Consider the following 20,106-nt stretch of genomic DNA (forward strand, 5'->3'; position numbering starts at 1 on the left):
GCCTGAGTTTAGTGAGTTTTGTATTAAAGCTGCTCCATCAAGTTCATAACTACTGGTCAGTTTTAACTTGAGCTGGATAAAGTGAGGTTTCACTTAATGTGACAAAGCCTCTTCGCTGTAGCAGATGAACTAAAAACGGCTTAGCAAACACAGCAGCTCACACACTGACTTCCCAACACTGCATTCCTCAGAATTTCCTTCAACACTTTTTTTTTTTTTTTTTTTTTCTTTTTCTTAGAAATATTTATTCACAACACAGAGGAAAAACAGAAAAGGTGTGCTGGAGCAGTTTCTGATAGTAACTGCAACACTGGGGGAGTCCTTTAAATAAAATCCTACACAAGGCCGCTTCACTGTCCACATAAAAACAGTCCCATGGAGGAATCCGGGAAGAGGACATGGCAATGAGTAGACTGGAGAATGAATGAAAGAGGGGGCATCAGTATCTGTATTTGGTGAAGTAGTCTTTGGGGGACACCACCAGACCTCGTCATTTCCTGGCTCCCCTCTAGATGGTCTCCATTATGTCTATCATCTCCTGCTTGTCCTCCATGGTCCAGTTGATCTTGTTACCAGTCCCGAGGTCAATCGTGATGTGCTTGTTCCTGCGACACAGAGAAGAAAGGCAGGAAATAAAATGATGGTTTTGTTCCCAAATGCGTCACAGAGCACCGTAATAATTTTAATCATGATTTATGATGTTGGGAGGGCTTTAGGATCACAGTACACCAACCTGTTGGCTGGTGAACCATAACCCTGCTTGACCACTGACCATTGAGTCCACTCTTACAAAAAGATGGCTCTTTGAGGGTTCTTTAGGAATTTAGATTCTTTAGGTCTTTAGATTTTATATAGAAACATGAGTGTTGAAAAAAGCCTTTGCATGACTAAATTGTTCTTTTCAGCAGGAAATTGATGGAGAATGAGTTGCATATGGTTCTGTATAGAATGGTTTTGAAAAGGGTTCTATATAACACCAAATCAGACAAAACCAAAATAAGAAAGAAAGAAAGAAAGGAGAGGGAACATTTTAAGTGTGTGCACATTTTCATTGTAGCCAGGTGTTCTTCATCTTCTCGCACGCACCTGCTGAAGGAGTCGACTCCGGTTCCGATTCCACGTGATGCCTATCAATGGAGTCGACTCTATGAATCGATTCCTCACCACAGTTTTCTCGATTCTTGATCCCAAAGACAGCGAAACCACGGCGAACCGTGAGGTGCAGCGATATAAAACGTACGACATTAAGCACATACGACGCTATTATGGCCGAGCATGAAGTCACGGGGGGCAATCAACTCCAAAGTGCCTGGAATCAGAGAACCGACTCTTTCCGGAATCGACTCCCAAGTCTATTAAAGGCTGTCGGGAGCTGCAGCGAGTTCACACCAGTTTTGGGGCCTTTGACCTCAAACATGGCCTCATTGCAGCCCGCCATCGTCCTGCTCCTGCTTCTGACTCTTGCTTGCGGGCTGAGGCAGGGCAGTGTGATGATTGAGACCCTGAATTCAGAGCAGGCCATCGACCCAAGCGGCACCTTAGATGAAGGAGGCGCAGAGCAGCAGGATGGCTCGGCAGAAGGCCAGAGATACTTGGTGTTTTGTGGTGAAAATGCTATGGCGGTAGTTTTGCCCCCAGGCTCTCTCTCTGAGATGCAGGTCTTTGGTAAGCAAGCTGTTTCGATCAGTCCTACGTTTTTCATCCGAGGTGGGCAGGGAGCGGTTCTGTTTAACGTTTTTCACCTACATGTTCCTCTACACAAGCAGTGGGTGCCCAGATGTTAAGAGCCATTTTGTCCCTTTTAATGGAAATCACACCATGTTGGGAGCCGCAACACCAGCTATGTCCTGTGCATCAGTGTGTTCTAATATACCAGTATATAATGCTATATACTAGCAGTCTAACTGTGCCCTAGTTTAAGCTTCAGCTCAGCTGAGTAACAGCTCTGGGAGGAAACTTCTCTTCAAAAGTAGAACAGTTTATTGTAAAACGTCTCTCCCTTCGACCAGCTTCTTGTTCAAAGTTCCCTTTTCCACCTCAAATTGTACCTGATGCGCCAGAACGTAACTGCTGCTGCATTTAAGGTGGAACGGGGTGTTTCACAGTTTGTCGTTGCAGATTAATCGTATCAAGAAACCAGCTGGAGTGACTATAAATGCAACTCTAATCCCTTTGTCTCCAAATTATTGATGTTCATCTTAAATCTCCCTCTCTGCCATTTCTTTGGCTACTAGCTGGGTGAGACTGTTGTCGGTGTTGCTGTGGTGACCAGCAGTCTGTGCTGATCTTCAGGGTTAAAGGGTGAATTAGCAGTTCTACGTTAACTCCAGCGTTTAAGACCATTTACTGTTAAACTGTGTTCAAGGATCAGCAGAGCTTCATTTTACTGTAAAGGAGGATTATTTTATCTACTAATTCTGCTGTGGAGCGCTTCAGGAGCTTCAACACACACCAGCACATTAAACTCAAATGAAGTGAATTGGGAACTAACTGAGTGGATGAAATGGCACAGAGGGAAAAGATTACTTTCCTCTTGAAGAGCTTTGCAAAGGACACATCTGTTGGTTTTACTTTACTACATGTAGCTCAGTTAGTGGAATGGAAAAGGAGCTCCTGAACTCCCCTAAATGCTTTTAACCTCTACTAAAAGTCTCCTAAACGCTGTTTGCCCTGATGCAAGTTTTCCCAATCGGTTGATGGAAGCTTTATTGGCGTGGACATGCTGAGTTACAGTGAGTTCTTTCTCAGATTCATCAGGAATGTATCCTGTCTTCGGCCTTCCAGAGGCCTGTGACTACTCTCTAACCAGGGAAAACGGGAGGGTTGTTCTTCACATCCACTTTGCTGGCTGTCCTGTCACTGTTGAGGTGGGCAACATGTTCTTAATTTATCAGCATTAATAAACTAGATCAACTATACAGGTAAATGATCATGTTTTCAGTTCATTTTCTACACCACTGATATACAAACCTAGATGCTGCTTTGCCTGTTCTCTGAGGTGATTATGCTGGGTGAGGCTAAGATACTGCAAACTGAATAGGAGTTGTATAAACGTGGTGGTTTTGTATGAATGTTTGCAGGAGGGCAGCTACACTCTGAGATTCCTGTATCGTAACAGCGCTGGGCAGCTTGAGATCGTCACAGTGTCCTGCAGTAACTCCAGTCACGCGCCCTCTTCAAAAACGCGATCTTCACGCCATCCTGTTCTGTCCTACCCTGCTGTCAAGATATCCCCTCCCCAAGCAGTGCAGCTGTACTTTCCCTATGGGGAGCCAGTGTCCGTTCCCCAACCTGATCCACTGCCACTGGCAACACTGACCGCTTCCCCATTGGATCTGCTGTTCTTTCCTGAATTTGATCCGCTGTTCCCTGCACCAGGGGTTCCACTGCCGGCTTTCCAATGGGAACAACCGTCTCCTACACCAACCAGTATGCATGTGCCGGCGATGCCCTCGTCTCTTGGGCGTCGTTCAAAATGCAAACAACGAGGTGAGTCTCCCTGTTCTGCTGCGAACAGTACTGCATGACTTGCTTTCAGAAGGCTGTACAGATGTTACTGCTGGGTGTAAATCTGACGGGGTGGTGGGGAGCTGGCTGAGACTGGGTGGATATCCCTGCTGTCAGAACCTCCCTTTTTATCATTATTCAGTTTGTCATAATTTGAAAATGCCTTTCCTTTTATATAGTTTGTAAACTTCATGAGGAATGGACCAAAAAAATGCCCCAAACTTGGTCTGGTATTATTAACTTAAATTAAAGTTGTCCTTTTCCTGTGAACTTGGTATTTGTGATGCAAGGTTTTTTTGAGAGCACAAAATGCTTTTTGTTTTTAGTTTTGGCCAGACATTTGTGAAAATTATGTAATATTTCAATACTCAATATGCATGCTAAAATATTGGTATGTAATTTAGTTTTAATGTCATTGTGTATATAAAATTGATGCTACCATGTAATGGTTGTCCTGTTCCTTACACCAGGGGATCGACTCTCCTCTCCCCGATTGGAGCCACTGTCCCCTACACCAGTGGAGCCACTGTCCTCTGCTGAATTTGGTCCACTGTTCCCTACACCAGGTGATCGACACTCCTCTCCGCGACTGGACCCACTGTCCTCTCCTGAATTTGGTCCACTGTCCCCTACACCAGTGGAGCCACTGTCCTCTCCTGAATTTGGTCCACTGTTCCCTGCACCAGGGGATCGACTCTCCTCTCCCCAATTGGACCCACTGTCCTCTCCTGTATTTGGTCCACTGTTCCCTACGCCAGGGGATCGACTCTCCTCTCCCCATTTGGACCCACTGTCCTCTGCTGAATTTGGTCCACTGTTCCCTACACCAGGGGATCGACTCTCCTCTCCCCGATTGGACCCACTGTCCTCTGCTGAATTTGGTCCACTGTTCCCTACACCAGGGGATCGACACTCCTCTCCCAGATTGGACCCACTGTCCTCTCCTGTATTTGGTCCACTGTTCCCTACGCCAGGGGATCGACTCTCCTCTCCCCGATTGGACCCACTGTCCTCTGCTGAATTTGGTCCACTGTTCCCTACACCAGGGGATCGACTCTCCTCTCCCCAAAGGAAGCCACTGTCCCCTACACCAGTGGAGCCACTGTCCTCTCCTGAATTTGGTCCACTGTTTCCTACACCAGTGGATCGACTCTCCTCTCCGCAATTGGACCCACTGTCCTCTCCTGAATTTGGTCCACTGTTCCCTACACCAGGGGATCGGCTCTCCTCTCCGCGATTGGACCCACTGTCCTCTCCTGAATTTGGTCCACTGTTCCCTACACCAGGGGATCGACTCTCCTCTCCCCGATTGGACCCACTGTCCTCTCCTGAATTTGGTCCACTGTTCCCTACACCAGGGGATCGACTCTCCTCTCCGCGATTTGACCCACTGTCCTCTCCTGTATTTGGTCCACTGTTCCCTACACCAGGGGATCGACTCTCCTCTCCCCGATTGGACCCACTGTCCTCTCCTGAATTTGGTCCACTGTTCCCTACACCAGGGGATCGACTCTCCTCTCCCCGATTGGACCCACTGTCCTCTCCTGAATTTGGTCCACTGTTCCCTACACCAGCGGATCGACTCACCTCTCCACGACTGGGGCCACTGTCCTCTCCTGTATTTGGTCCACTGTTCCCTACACCAGGGGATCAAATCTCCTCTCCCCAAAGGAAGCCACTGTCCCCTACACCAGTGGAGCCACTGTCCTCTCCTGAATTTGGTCCACTGTTCCCTACACCAGGGGATCGACTCTCCTCTCCCCAAAGGAAGCCACTGTCCCCTACACCAGTGGAGCCACTGTCCTCTCCTGAATTTGGTCCACTGTTCCCTACACCAGGGGATCGACTCTCCTCTCCGCGATTGGACCCACTGTCCTCTCCTGAATTTGGTCCACTGTTCCCTACACCAGGGGATCGACTCTCCTCTCCGCGACTGGGGCCACTGTCCTCTCCTGTATTTGGTCCACTGTTCCCTACACCAGGGGATCGACTCTCCTCTCCCCAATGGAAGCCACTGTCCCCTACACCAGTGGAGCCACTGTCCTCTCCTGAATTTGGTCCACTGTTCCCTACACCAGGGGATCGACTCTCCTCTCCCCAATGGAAGCCACTGTCCCCTACACCAGTGGAGCCACTGTCCTCTCCTGAATTTGGTCCACTGTTCCCTACACCAGGGGATCGACTCTCCTCTCCCCGATTGGACCCACTGTCCTCTCCTGAATTTGGTCCACTGTTCCCTACACCAGGGGATCGACTCTCCTCTCCCCAAAGGAAGCCACTGTCCCCTACACCAGTGGAGCCACTGTCCTCTCCTGAATTTGATCCACTGCTCCCTACACCAGGGGTTCAACCGCCCACTTCCCAATGGGAGCAACTGTCCCCTACACCAACCAGTATGCAGGTGACTGCGATGCCCTCATCTCTTGCGTTGCATTCAAACTTCAAAAAAGGTGAGGCTCTCTGTTCTGCTGCTAACAGTACTGCATGACCCACTTTCAGAAGGCTGTGCAGATTTTCAAATTGATTCTTTGCATCAGCTGTTCTCAAACTGGACCCCAGGGGGCTGCAGAAGGGCACTAAAGGGGCCCCTGTGAAGTTTCAGAAGTTGTATGTACATATGTAAGCAAGAGTTGGGACCCCAGTTTTTTTGACAGTAGCAATACACTTGTCCTTGCATTTTGGCCAAAAGAGAGTATTATATAATATTTTGTTTAAAATATTGATGCTGAATTTTCTGGTTTAATAGCATATTGAGTAAAATTGACTCTACCACTGATGCCATTGAATTGCTGCCTCCAGTTTTTCCTTTAATTGGTACACTAGCCCATATACAGTGACTTATTTGGTAGTGGTTGTATTGTTTAAGGATGTATAATAATGTACTAAATTCATTCCGAACAGTCTAATGTCACATTCCTTGCAGGCTGCAGCTTTCCTAGTGGTCAGAGATTGCCGTGTGGTCGTCCTGGGACTACAGCTGCCGAGTGTCTGAGGAGAGGATGCTGCAGAGACGAGGCGACTTTCGCCTGTTACTACCCCATGGATGGTAAATTGATCCATACAGTATTTGTTGCATGTAGAGCAAGGGTGCAAATGCACATTTTAAACAGTTTGAAATTGATTAACATCAAAGTGCAGCGACTAAATCTGCTTGGTCCACCAAGCATTTGTACATTTTTCAAGGGATTGTGCAGCTGTTCTTGCATCTTTTTCAGGTTTTTAGGAATGTGGTGCTTCTGCTGGAAGGGTTTAATTCTCAAAACTCACAATGAGTACAGTTATTCCATATACAGGAGTATAACTTGTACACAATTATAGAAATTGTAATTTAGTCATAAATTTTAAATTTTCGCTTCTCTTGGGTGGTGTGTAATTTCATATGGACACATTTCTCTAAATATGTATATGTAGTAAATATGGAGTGGGTTTTTGGTTTTTTTTAATGACCCTTTTTTTTATTCACTACATTTTTACAAATTGTTGAACTGTACTTCCTCGCTCTGTTTCTATGCAGCCAAGTTTGACTTATCCATTTTCTTCTCCCTCTCCCATTTAAGTATGTTTGGCCGACAGGCAGTTCATCTTTGTCGTTCCCTCCAACGTTGCTGGTTTGCCCATAAACCCTGCACGTCTGATGGTGGTGGGGAGGAGTAGCTGTAAACCAGTCATTGCCAACAGAGACTTTGCCGTTTTCAAGTTTGGGGTGACGGAGTGTGGAACACATTCTTACGTGAGATTTTCCAGCTGTGACTTTTTGTAACGTGCCCCTTTGACTTTAACTCTGTAATTAAGGACTAATTTGAGCTTTTTGTTAATCAGCAAATTGGAGAAACAACCGTTTACTTGGCTGAAGTGCAGTCACCAATCAGGAAGCGCGTCCTGCAGTACGGCATCATTACCAGGGATATTCCTGTCAGGTGAGTCGGGGGGGTTGTATTGATACTGTAGATCAAATGAGATGCTAACACTGACTTCAGTTTAAATGTACCTAAAGGGAAGACTGTCTTGCCTGAGACACACTGCAGTTAAAGCTTTTACATGGTGAGCGTCCGATGTATTGAGGTTCACCCCTTAAACTGCTCCCATAGAACAGCGATATCCAGACTTCTGCTAGCTTGTCTGAATGCTGCGATGTTTAGCGTTGTTGTTGGGGCCCTTGTTTCCCCCTTTGTAACGGGATGGCAGCGCACTCCTCACCACATGGCAAAAAACTTTTTTCTTAAATTGAGTTACAAAAACTGCAGCCGTGCCTTTCCAGCTGGTAAAAACGACTAATCGGGCACTTTCTCCCGCTGTCCCATGACATCTGTGAAATGTTCCACTGTTTGAGTGGGTGTTTGTCGTGTTTTGACCATAAAGGATGGTTTAAACCCGTTTCCCCACCCAGGAGCAAAAATCAGCCTTCAAACTGGAAAGAAATGATTTGACCTTTATTGTGACATGTATTGATATCAAACATATGAATTTTGTTTCGTGAAAAAATTTGGCCATATCGCCCAGCTCTGCTCACAAAATGGCAGGGGAAGTTGCCCAGGTTCCAACAACTTGAATGCTAAAGAAAAATGGAAGTGGAAAAGGCTTTGAACAAAGTGGATGGAAAAAGCAAGAGGTTTTCCAGAATTATGTAGTTGATTATAGTTATATAATATAGTATATAAATGAACTTTGACTTGGCTTATTCTAACACTAATATACCAGCTAGCTGTGGCTTATCTTGTATGTAATCTGGATGTTCAATGTCTGCGTTGTAGTTTTGAGGAAGCGTTTTGCTTTGAGTGTTTCTCAAGTTGGTCACTATTGGCTTTTAACAGCGCATTTTTTACGAATGAGGTGTTGTAGCCAGCTTGTTCAGGTTTAATTGTGGTGACTAATTGGGTGTTTTGGGCCTGTGGCTTTGGAAGGAGGGCTAACATGACCAATTTTGCATATTTTCCATGTTGGGGCAGTCATAGGCTGGAGGTTAGGGATCCAGCCTTGTGACCGGAAGGTCGCCGGTTCGATCCCCAGAGCCGACAGCACATGACTGAGGTGTCCTTGAGCAAGACACCTAACCCCCAATTGCTCCCCGGGTGCTGCGGATTGGGCTGCCCACCGCTCTGGGCAAGTGTGCTCACTGCCCCGTGTGTGTGTGGTGGTTCACTTCACGGATGGGTTAAATGCAGAGGTGAAATTTCCCCATGGTGGGACTTATAAGGGTCACTTAATCTTGATCTTAATTTGCAAAGGCAACATTCTTCAAAGGCAAGTTCAGCAAATAACTGCATTAAAAAGTAATGGCACATTTTATATTGTATTTTTCTCAACCTGCATTAATGCCACATTGAAGCTGTAGAGGATGTTTTACTTGGAAAATAAAAAATGCAAGTTGAGCCAGGATGTTTTGAAGGTTTTTCATCAAAATGGTGCAGGCCAGTCTGTAAACATGTCATGTTATGGTTTGCACATGCAATGTGTAACATAATGCTGGTATATAATACTGTTAAACGTCTAATCTGGTATTCTGATGTCTTTTGAATCTGTGGTGTGTAGCTAACATTAAATGCTGTTTCCTTTCAGGCTTATGGTTGAGTGTCGCTACTCAAAGGGCAGTTTGGACCTTGCGGACTCTCCGGTCCTTGCAGACCCTCTGGCGCCGCAGGCTTCTCAAAGCCGTTTGATGAAGGGCTGGGCTAGTGCTGGATACATGGTGAAGAGTGCCAGCCTGCCAGCCTTGGTGAGGGCCAAGGGACTGTATGGAGTCCAGCTTCGGATTGCGCAGGGTAAAATATTTTCTTCTTAAGAGCAACCCACTTCATCGCTGTGTTAACAAATGAAAGTTAAAACTCTACCATGTGAAGAACCAGAAATGCTGCCACCTTCTCTGGGCCTGAGCTCATTTGAGTTGAAGCGGAAAAGTGTCCAGTAGTCCAACAGATCAAATTCTCTTTGGAAACCATGGATGCTGTGTCCTCTGGGCTAAAGATGAGATCATGATGTTGGGTGACTTTTTTAGCTTTAGGTTTCAGAACTGCTCTAACTCTGCATACACTTTCCCTCTTTGCTCCTCAACTGGCATGTGTTTTTAATGTGCCCCCAGAGTGCCCAGCAGTTGTGGAGGGAACTGAATCGGCTCACTGTAATGACCTGTAATACAGGATTAACTTTGAACGGTGCAGGACCTGAGAACAGGAACAAAAATGCTTCATTTTAAATCAAGCACATGTATTTGTTAAAATCTGAACTTGTTTTGGAGGGTGCCGTTAAACCTGGAGGCTCCTGCTCCCTCAGCACTCACTTCTATACCTGCATAGAATAACTTGAAGAATAGTAAATAATACCCCTAGTTGATCGGTTACTACAGCTTGCACTCACCAGCCATGTAGAGGTGGTCAAGAAGTGCAGATCAAGCATCAGAATGGGGAAGAAAGGGGATTTAAGCAACTTTGAACGTGGCATGGTTGTTGGTGCCGGACGGGCTGGTCTGAGTATTTCAGAAACTGCTGATCTACTGTGATTTTCACGCACAGCCATCTCTAGGGTTTACAGAGAATGGTCTGAAAAGGGGGAGATATCCAGTGAGCGGCAGTTGTGTGGACGAAAATGCCTTGTTGATGTGAGCGGTCCGAGGAGAATGGGCAGACTGGTTCCAGATGAATTAAGGCAGTTCTGAAGGCAAAAGGGGGGTCCAACCTTTTACTAGCACCTAATGAAGTGGCTGTGTATATCTGCCTACATAACACACTTCTTCCACTCTGTTTCAAATGCACATTAACTGAACTCCTGTTAAACCCATTCCTAAATCCTTTTTATTTTTTGCAGATGAGACCTTCACCAAATTCTGCTCTGAGGATCACCAGCCCCTGAAAGTTCTCCTGGGTAAACCTGTGTACCTGGAACTGCGAATAAACGCTCCCAACCCTAAAGCCACTCTGGTGGTGCACTACTGCGTGGCCTACCCTCGCTCTGCTAAGAGTGCCTTGGTGCTGCTGTATGAGGGGTAGGTTTGAAGTAGAAGGCTGTGGCAATCATGCATTTAAAACTGCAATGCATGTCGTTTCCTTTGAGTGAGCTGTGCTGGACCTGAGTAGCCATGCTGAGTCTAGTTACCATGTTGGGCTTGTATCAGTAGCAGCACTGTTGACCCCCTTGAAGAGCCATCAGTGACCACACTAATTACCTTGGAAACACCCCACATGTGACAATCATCCCCTTATTCTGTACAGACTAAAGTGATGTAAGGATCCAGGCTGTGTCCAGCTCTAATGAGGCCATATTCTATTATTGCCGCTTCTATATGCAGTCATTCAGAGTGGCTTGCTGTAAAATACTGTTCTTGAGTCTGAGTTCAGTGATGGGAACACCCACCCTTAAACTGTTATTGAATGAAATGGTTATGAATACACTGCCTGATTGGCCTGGTTAGAGGCGGCAGTGTCGGATTGTATTGCATCCACTCTAGGCTTCTTTGGTTTTTGTCCTGCAGTTGCCCCAACCCTCTCGATTCCGACAACATCTCGATCCTCTACGTGGCCGGCCAATCGCAGGATCCCCACGTGCGGCGTTTTGAAGTGAAGGCCTTCCAGTTTATGGACAAGTCCACCAATAAATACCTCAATGAGGAGGTGCAGTAATCCCCCTTCTGTTCTGAGATGATTTAATAGGTCTCAGATGCTCAATGTCTTTCCCTCCTTTCACAGATCTACTTCATGTGCTCTACCGAGGTCTGTATGCCGTCCCAGACTCCGTGTAAGGAGACCTGCTTTGATGGCAAGGTGTGTTTTTAATAATTATTCATACACATGGTTTGTATGCAAATCTATCAGTTTTATTTTGACAATTTATTTTTGGGTTTTGCCAGCAGTGAGGATTCAACTCTTACCTTTGTTGGTAAACCAGATCATAAAGAGCATCTTCTCTTTTTATCTGGTGTCTAACTGCTGAATAGACAGTCTTTCAGCAAACTTGCTAACGCTGGCTTTTGGCATGTTCTCATCTGATGACTCGCTTCTGTTTGAGTGACTCCGTCTCTCCACTTTGTCTGCTGTAATGTATCCACCCTAAAGCAGTTGTAATGGTTTAACAGGCCCCTCCCACCTTGCAGATACCACACCCCCTGCAGTTACACACTTCTACCAGAGAGGTCCAAATCCCCAAAACTCACAATGCAAATTGTATAGTTAATGCTAAATACTTTATTTATTCCAAGCTTAAACTGCGTCTGAGAAGCCAGCTCCAACTCTCTGGCCAGGATTTGTAGTTTAATAGGCTCAAATATAGCACTTGATGCAAGCTCACACACAGTAATGGAGTTGAGAAACTCTGTGCTTTGTACTGCTTTTTTTTTTTTTTTTCCCTATTCATAATCACTGGTTAAATGTTTTGATGTATTTAATGAACACTAACACTTTCTTTTTACTTCCCTTCCAGTCTTCATCTACCACAGCTGCAGATGTGTTGAACTCATATTCTCAATTAAAAGTCAAGCACTTTTAAATTCAATGTTTTGAGACTCGTTCATTTAAATGTGCCTTATTAAAAGTCTGGTGGTGCAATGAGCGTTCAGAAAGGCTCATTTTGAACTACACTGTTTTTGCATGTTGGTCTGTTCTTCAGGTACTTCAGTTTTTGACTTCAAACAAGTCCACATGCTTTTGTGTTGTGCCACAAGCTGTTCAGTCTACACTCTCAAACAAAACCATTTTATTGGGGTTCCATCTCAGTCCCTTAGTCAGGGAACATAACTGAGCCATGATCCACTGAAATCAAGCAAGCAAAATTAATTCATATAGCGCTTTTTACAACAGGTGTTGTCACAAAGCAGCTTTACAAAACAATCAGTATTACAGAGAGAAGAGAAAAGAAAAGGAGAGAAAATCCGGGTCCGAGCCCCCATGAGCAAGCCAGTGGCGACGGTGGCAAGGAAAAACTCCCTAAAAGAGGAAGAAACCTTGAGAGGAACCAAGACTCAGAAGGGGAACCCATCCTCCTCTGGTCGACACCAGATAGCAAACATTATTAGTATGAAGTATTATAGTAAAGTGGGAAAAGAAAAGATCTGAGGGTGAGGATTGCACAGCTCTGTAAAGCAAGAAGTTCAGTGGTGGTCAAACTGGTCCGGAAGGCTGGTGAGCAGCGGCACCAATCAAGGCAGAAGAGGCAACAGCATCAGACGCACAGGATGGGCAGCTGATCAGCTCGGCAGAGAAAAGAAAGAAAAAAACAGTTCTGTAAAGAGTGGCTGACCACAGGTTACAGTAAAACAGAGCAGTGGAGACTCCAGCAGGTCTAGACCTGACAGGGAAGACTAATCACCAAATGCTTGACTGTACAAAAGTTTTTAGCCTAGACTTAAAGATTGAGGCTGTCTGATTCCCGAACATTAGCAGGAAGATTATTCCAGAGCTGGGGGGCTTTGTATGAGAAAGCTCTTCCCCTCCTGATGTAACTTTATTAATTCTAGGTACCAGTAGTAAGCCAGCACCTTGTGAAGTAGGCATGATGGTTCATAGTGGGAGAGGAGCTCACTCAGGTACTGAGGGGCGAGCCCGTTTAGAGCTTTATGTGTCAGTAATAGAATTTTATAATCGATGTGAAATTTGACTGGTAACCAGTGCAGGTTTGATAAAACTGGACTAATATGGTCGAACTTTCTGGCTGCAGCGTTCTGGACTAGCTGAAGCTTGTTAAGGCTTTTGCTGGGACATCCAGACAGCAGGGCATTACAATAATCTAGCCTTGAAGTAATAAATGCATGAACTAGCTTTTCTGCATCCTGTAGGGATCATGCATTTCTTAATTTAGCAATGTTGCGGAGATGCAGGAAGGCTGTTCTAGAGATATTAGTTATATGTGTGTCGAAGGATAGATCAGCGTCTATCATGACACCAAGATTTTTAACAGATAAGCTTGATGAAACTGAGAGATTAAGTGTTAAATTAGACAGTTTGTTTCTGGCTAATTTTGAACCCAGAAGCAGGACCTCTGTTTTGTCTGAGTTAAGTAGCAGAAAATTGCTTGACATCCAATCTTTTATGTCTTTTATACAGTCCTCAATCATGCCAAGTTTAATTTTGTCATTTGGTTTGCTTGATATATATAACTGGGTGTCATCGGCATAGCAGTGGAAATTTATGCCGTGTTTACTGATAATGGTGCCTAGTGGTAGCATATATATATTGTGAATAATATAGGTCCTAAACAGAGCCTTGTGGAACACCATACATTACGTTTGCACGAACAGATGATTCACCCTTTACATTAACAAACTGATATCGATCAGTGAGGTAGGACCTGAACCAGGAAAGAGCTGTTCCTGTTACCCCTACAAGGTTTTCTAGTCTATCTAGTAGGATAGAGTGGTCTATTGTGTCAAATGCTGCACTAAGATCAAGGAGGACTAACAACGACACATTTCCTTGGTCCGTGAATAATAGAAGATCATTTATAATTTTTACTAATGCTGTTTCTGTAATATGATGTGGCCTAAAACCAGACTGAATTTTTTCATGTAGATTATTCCTATGCAGATAAGAGCTTAATTGTTTGGTTACCACTTTTTCCAGGATCTTGGATATAAAGGGGAGATTTGAGAGGTCTATAATTTGATAGTTCACAGGGATCGAGGTTAGCTTTCTTAATCAGCGGTCTAATTACTGCAAGTTTAAAAATTTTGTGATATATATCCGAGACTAAGAGAGGAGTTTATTATTGACAGAATAGGCTTAGTTATTTCTGATAAGATTTCCTTGAGTAGACCTGTAGGAATTGGGTCTAGAATACAGGTCGATGGTTTTGCAGAAGAAACTATTTTGACTAGTTCATTTTCTTGGAGTAATGTAAACGATTCCAGCCTATCTGCAGTGACTCTAATATTCTCAGGGTCTAGACTGGATTTATAAGCCAGCATGTTTGTGGAGTTTAACTGTGCATTCAGAATTTTCGGTCTAATTTTTTCGATTTTATCACTAAAGAAATTCATAAAATCATTGCTGCTATAGGCCATCTGGTCATCTGGGGTTCAGTGACTCTTTTGTTCTCTGTTAGTTTAGAAATTGTGCTAAATAATAGTCTAGGATTGTTCTTATTGTTTTCTATGAGAGAGGAGAGATAGGCTGAGCATGCTGCAGTAAGAGCTCTTCTATAGTCTATAAGGCTCTCCTTCCAGGCGGACTGGAACACTTCTAATTTAGTCGGACGCCATTTTCGCTCTAGTTGTCTGGCAGTCTGTTTTAAAGCTCGAGTGTGATCGTTAGACCAAGGGGCGAGTTTTTTCTGCCGTACTATTTTGCTTTTAATGGAGCTACACTGTCTAACGTAGATCGAAGAGTATCCTCTAGGAATTTGGTCATAGTATCTAATTCAGTAGGATTAGATGGACTGCTGACTGAAGTTGATAACTGCGGGAGGTTTCTGATAAAGCTGCCAGCTGTGGAGGAACTTATAGTCCTCTTAACCTGATAACATGGTGATGAACGCACATTACCACTAAACTGGATTTTGTATGAGATTAAGTAATGGTCTGAGACGGCTTTGCTCTGGGGGAGAATGGCTAAGTTAACTATGTCTACACCAAAGGTCAGTATTAAGTCTAGAGTGTGGTTGAGGTAGTGTGTGGGCCCTTTTATAATTTGGGTGAATCCCATGGAGTCTATGATAGATATGAATGCCTTACTTAATGTGTCGTGAGGGTTGTCAATGTGGACATTAAAATCTCCGACAATTAATATTTTACTTGAAAACGTTATTAGGCTTGATAGAAACTCAGCGAATTCCTGTAAGAACTGAGAATACGGACCGGGTGGCCTGTAAATTGTGATTAATAAAAATGAATGTTTATTTGTTCCTTGCTCAAGTATATTAAGTACAAGAACTTCAAAAGATGAAAATGTAGGTCCTACTTTCTGGTTCACGCCTAAAGCTTTAGTATGGATGGTTGCTATACCTCCACCCCGACCGCTTAAATGATCTGTTCTAAGCTGTACTGAGTCCACACACCCCGCCTCGCCTCCAGGCTTTTATTCTACTGTTCTGTTTTAAAACATTCGGTTATGAAAAAGGTCCAAATACCAACTTTTCAACTGGAGAAACTGATTTTAAGGTTCACAATTAGAACCACTGCAGAACCTCTTGAGGGAACACTTACACTGTACCTCAATGAACAAGAAATGTACCAACAGAACCTTCATTCCAAGTATGGAAGCATAACAGGTGTGTGTTTGCTGGATCAATCTGGTCCTCCAAACATGAGGATAGAGCATGAATGTGTTCTAGACTGTGACCCCTTTTCTTAGACAGTCTTTTAAGGAACGTGTGTGTAAACCTGAGTTTAGTGAGTTTTGTATTATAGCTGCTCCATCGAGTTCATAACTACTGGTCAGTTTTAACTTAAGCTGGATAAACTGAGGTTTCACTTAATGTGACAAAGCCTCTTCGCTGTAGCAGATGAACTAAAAACGGCTTAGCAAACACAGCAGCTCACACACTGACTTCCCAACACTGCATTCCTCAGAATTTCCTTCAACACTTTTTTTTTTTCTTAGAAATATTTATTCACAACACAGAGGAAAAACAGAAAAGGTGTGCTGGAGCAGTTTCTGATGGTAACTGCAACACTGGGGGAGTCCTTTAAATAAAATCCTACACAAGGCCGCTTCACTGTCCACATGAAAACAGTCCCATGGAGGAATCCGGGAAGAGGACATGGCAATGAGTAAGACTGGAGAATGAATGAAAGAGGGGGCATCAGTATCTGTATTTGGTGAAGTAGTCTTTGGGGGACACCACCAGACCTCGTCATTTCCTGGCTCCCCTGTAGATGGTCTCCATTATGTCTATCATCTCCTGCTTGTCCTCCATGGTCCAGTTGATCTTGTTACCAGTCCCGAGGTCAATCGTGATGTGCTTGTTCCTGCGACACAGAGAGAAAAGGCAGGAAATAAAATGATGGTTTGTTCCCAAATGCGTCACAGAGCACCGTAATAATTTTAATCATGATTTATGATGTTGGGAGGGCTTTAGGATCACAGTACACCAACCTGTTGGCTGGTGAACCATAACCCTGCTTGACCACTGACCATTGAGTCCACTCTTACAAAAAGATGGCTCTTTGAAGGTTCTTTAGGAATTTAGATTCTTTAGGTCTTTAGATTTTATATAGAAACATGAGTGTTGAAAAAAGCCTTTGCATGACTAAATTGTTCTTTTCAGCAGGAAATTGATGGAGAATGAGTTGCATATGGTTCTGTATAGAATGGTTTTGAAAAGGGTTCTATATACACCAAATCAGACAAAACCAAAATAAGAAAGAAAGAAAGGAGAGGGAACATTTTAAGTGTGTGCACATTTTCATTGTAGCCAGGTGTTCTTCATCTTCTCGCACGCACCTGCTGAAGGAGTCGACTCCGGTTCCGATTCCACGTGATGCCTATCAATGGAGTCGACTCTATGAATCGATTCCTCACCACAGTTTTCTCGATTCTTGATCCCAAAGACAGCGAAACCACGGCGAACCGTGAGGTGCAGCGATATAAAACGTACGACATTAAGCACATACGACGCTATTATGGCCGAGCATGAAGTCACGGGGGGCAATCAACTCCAAAGTGCCTGGAATCAGAGAGCCGACTCTTTCCGGAATCGACTCCCAAGTCTATTAAAGGCTGTCGGGAGCTGCAGCGAGTTCACACCAGTTTTGGGGCCTTTGACCTCAAACATGGCTTCATTGCAGCCCGCCATCGTCCTGCTCCTGCTTCTGACTCTTGCTTGCGGGCTGAGGCAGGGCAGTGTGATGATTGAGACCCTGAATTCAGAGCAGGCCATCGACCCAAGCGAAGGCACCTTAGATGAAGGAGGCGCAGAGCAGCAGGATGGCTCGGCAGAAGGCCAGAGATACTTGGTGTTTTGTGGTGAAAATGCTATGGCGGTAGTTTTGCCCCCAGGCTCTCTCTCTGAGATGCAGGTCTTTGGTAAGCAAGCTGTTTCGATCAGTCCTACGTTTTTCATCCGAGGTGGGCAGGGAGCGGTTCTGTTTAACGTTTTTCACCTACATGTTCCTCTACACAAGCAGTGGGTGCCCAGATGTTAAGAGCCATTTTGTCCCTTTTAATGGAAATCACACCATGTTGGGAGCCGCAACACCAGCTATGTCCTGTGCATCAGTGTGTTCTAATATACCAGTATATAATGCTATATACTAGCAGTCTAACTGTGCCCTAGTTTAAGCTTCAGCTCAGCTGAGTAACAGCTCTGGGAGGAAACTTCTCTTCAAAAGTAGAACAGTTTATTGTAAAACGTCTCTCCCTTCGACCAGCTTCTTGTTCAAAGTTCCCTTTCCACCTTAAATTGTACCTGATGCGCCAGAACGTAACTGCTGCTGCATTTAAGGTGGAACGGGTGTTTCACAGTTTGTCGTTGCAGATTAATCGTATCAAGAAACCAGCTGGAGATAAATGCAACTCTAATCCCTTTTTCTCCAAATTATTGATGTCCTTCTTAAATCTCTCTCTTTGCCACAGAGGGGAAAAGATTACTTTCCTCTTCCGAAGCTTTGAGGAGGACAACTCTATTTTTTACTTTACATGTAGCTCAGTTAGTGAACGGAAAAGGAGCTCCTGAACTCCCCTAAACACTTTTAACCTCTACTAAAATCTCCTAAACGCTGTTTGCCCTGATGCAAGTTTTCCAGATCGGTTGATGGAAGCTTTATTGGCGTGGACATGCTGAGTTACAGTGAGTTCTTTCTCAGATTCGTCAGGAATGTATCCCGTCTTCAGCCTTCCAGAGGCCTGTGACTACTCTCTAACCAGGGAAAACGGGAGGGTTGTTCTTCACGTCCACTTCGCTGCCTGTCCCGTCACTGTTTAGGTGGCAAGTTTATATACAGGTTCTTAATTTATCAGCATTAATAAACTAGATCAACTATACAGGTAAATGATCATGTATGAATGTTTGCAGGAGGGCAGCTACACTCTGAGATTCCTGTATCGTAAAGGCACTGGGCAGCTTGAGATCGTCACGGTGTCCTGCAGTACCCCAGTGATGCGCCCTCTTCAAAAAAAAACCACGATCTTCACGCCATCCTGTTCTGTCCTACCCTGCTGTCAGATATCCTCTCCCCAAGCAGTGCAGCGGTACTTTCCTTATCCGCTGTCCCCTACCGCAGGGGAACCAGTGTCCGTTCCCCAACCTGATCCTTCCCCATTGGATCTGCTGTTCTTTCCTGAATTTGATCCGCTGTTCCCTACACCGGGTTCCACTGCCGCTTTCCAATGGGAACAACCGTCTCCCACACCAACCAGTATGCATGTGCCGGCGGTGCCCTCGTCTCTTGGCGTCGTTCAAAATGCAAACAACGAGGTGAGCCTCCCTGTTCTGCTGCGAACAGTACTGCATGACTTGCTTTCAGAAGGCTGTGCAGATGTTACTGCTGTAAATCTAATTTCTCAGTTTTAGCTAGATAAGGAAGCTCAAGGTCAAGCTTGTCCAATATGAAAATGTACTTTCCAGAAGTATTCGCCCACCCCATCCGTTTGAATCCATGTTTTCTGATCACTTCCCTGGCCACAGTAGCCTACATAAAGTTGCCTCACTGACTGTCTCGCTCTACAGTATGTTTTGCTGAAAATCAAACTGGGTGAAAGCTTGGGAGACCTCTGATCACTCCAGAGCTCGGTTGCTCCCTATTGAGCTTGCTACCTGAGACTAGGTGGATATCACTGCTGTCGGAACCTTGTATCTCCATTTTTATCGTTCTTCATTTGTTATTTGAAAATGCTTGTCCTTTTATAGACTTTGTAAACTTCATGAGGAATGGACCAAAACAATGCCCCGATCTTGGTCTTGTATTATTAACTATTGGTGTTGTCCTTTTCCTGTAAACTTGCATTTGAGATGCAAGGTTTTTTCCCCAACAGCAGTGCTGTTTGTCCTTTTAGTTGTCTTGGCCAAAAATGAGTGACTATCTTTATTCAACATGCCTCTTTTTTTATATTGAATATAAAATTGATTCTACCGTTGATGCAATTGAATTGGTGCCTCCAGTTTTTAATGCCTTTTTATTGTACACTAGCCTATATACAGTGACTTATTCATTAATGGTTGTATCCTGTTCCCTACACCAGGGGATCGACTCTCCTCTCCCCGATTGGTGCCACTGTCCTCTCCTGAATTTGGTCCACTGTTCCCTACACCAGGGGTTCCACCGCCCACTTTCCCAATGGGAACAACTGTCCCCTTCACCAGGGGTTCCACTGCCCACTCTCCAATGGGAACAACTGTCCCCTTCACCAGGGGTTCCACTGCCCACTGCCCAATGGAACAACTGTCCCCTTCACCAGGGTTCCACTGCCCACTGCCCAATGGGAACAACTGTCCCCTACACCAACCAGTTCAGGTGATGGCCATGCCCTCATCTCTTGCGCTGCATTCAACTTCAAAAAAGGTGAGGCTCTCTGTGCTGCTGCTAACAGGACTGCATGACCCACTTTCAGAAGGCTGTGCAGATGTTCAAATTGATTCTTTGCATCAGCTGTTCTCAAACTGGACCCCAGGGGCTGCAGAAGGGCACTAAAGGGGCCCCTGAGAAGTTTCAGAAGTTGTATGTACATATGTAAGCAGAGTTGG

General features: G+C 44.7%; 1 protein-coding gene across 1 annotated transcript; it reads left to right on the top strand.

Moving 5' to 3' along the window:
• Window positions 1–1,250: 1,250 nt before the first annotated feature.
• LOC119264244 lies at window positions 1,251–11,985 on the top strand. Its single transcript, XM_037542384.1, has 13 exons — window positions 1,251–1,665; window positions 2,749–2,867; window positions 3,081–3,489; window positions 3,978–4,172; window positions 5,469–5,957; window positions 6,431–6,553; window positions 7,065–7,237; window positions 7,327–7,424; window positions 9,064–9,266; window positions 10,306–10,483; window positions 10,970–11,108; window positions 11,184–11,258; window positions 11,914–11,985. Exons 1-13 carry the CDS (start codon window positions 1,266–1,268, stop codon window positions 11,977–11,979), a joined length of 2,667 nt encoding a protein of 888 aa, XP_037398281.1. The 5' UTR covers window positions 1,251–1,265; the 3' UTR covers window positions 11,980–11,985.
• Window positions 11,986–20,106: the final 8,121 nt, after the last annotated feature.

This window comes from Pygocentrus nattereri, chromosome 1 (assembly GCF_015220715.1).
Source record: "Pygocentrus nattereri isolate fPygNat1 chromosome 1, fPygNat1.pri, whole genome shotgun sequence".
Classification (NCBI taxonomy): domain Eukaryota; kingdom Metazoa; phylum Chordata; class Actinopteri; order Characiformes; family Serrasalmidae; genus Pygocentrus; species Pygocentrus nattereri.

Excerpts from the sequence above, each read along its gene's own strand:
- LOC119264244 (XM_037542384.1), top strand. The coding sequence starts at position 1,266 with ATGGCCGAGCATGAAGTCACGGGGGGCAATCAACTCCAAAGTGCCTGG. Across the intron at positions 2,868-3,080 it reads GCTGTCCTGTCACTGTTGAG|GAGGGCAGCTACACTCTGAG; the intron begins GTGGGCAACATG and ends GAATGTTTGCAG. Across the intron at positions 11,109-11,183 it reads ATAAATACCTCAATGAGGAG|ATCTACTTCATGTGCTCTAC; the intron begins GTGCAGTAATCC and ends CTCCTTTCACAG.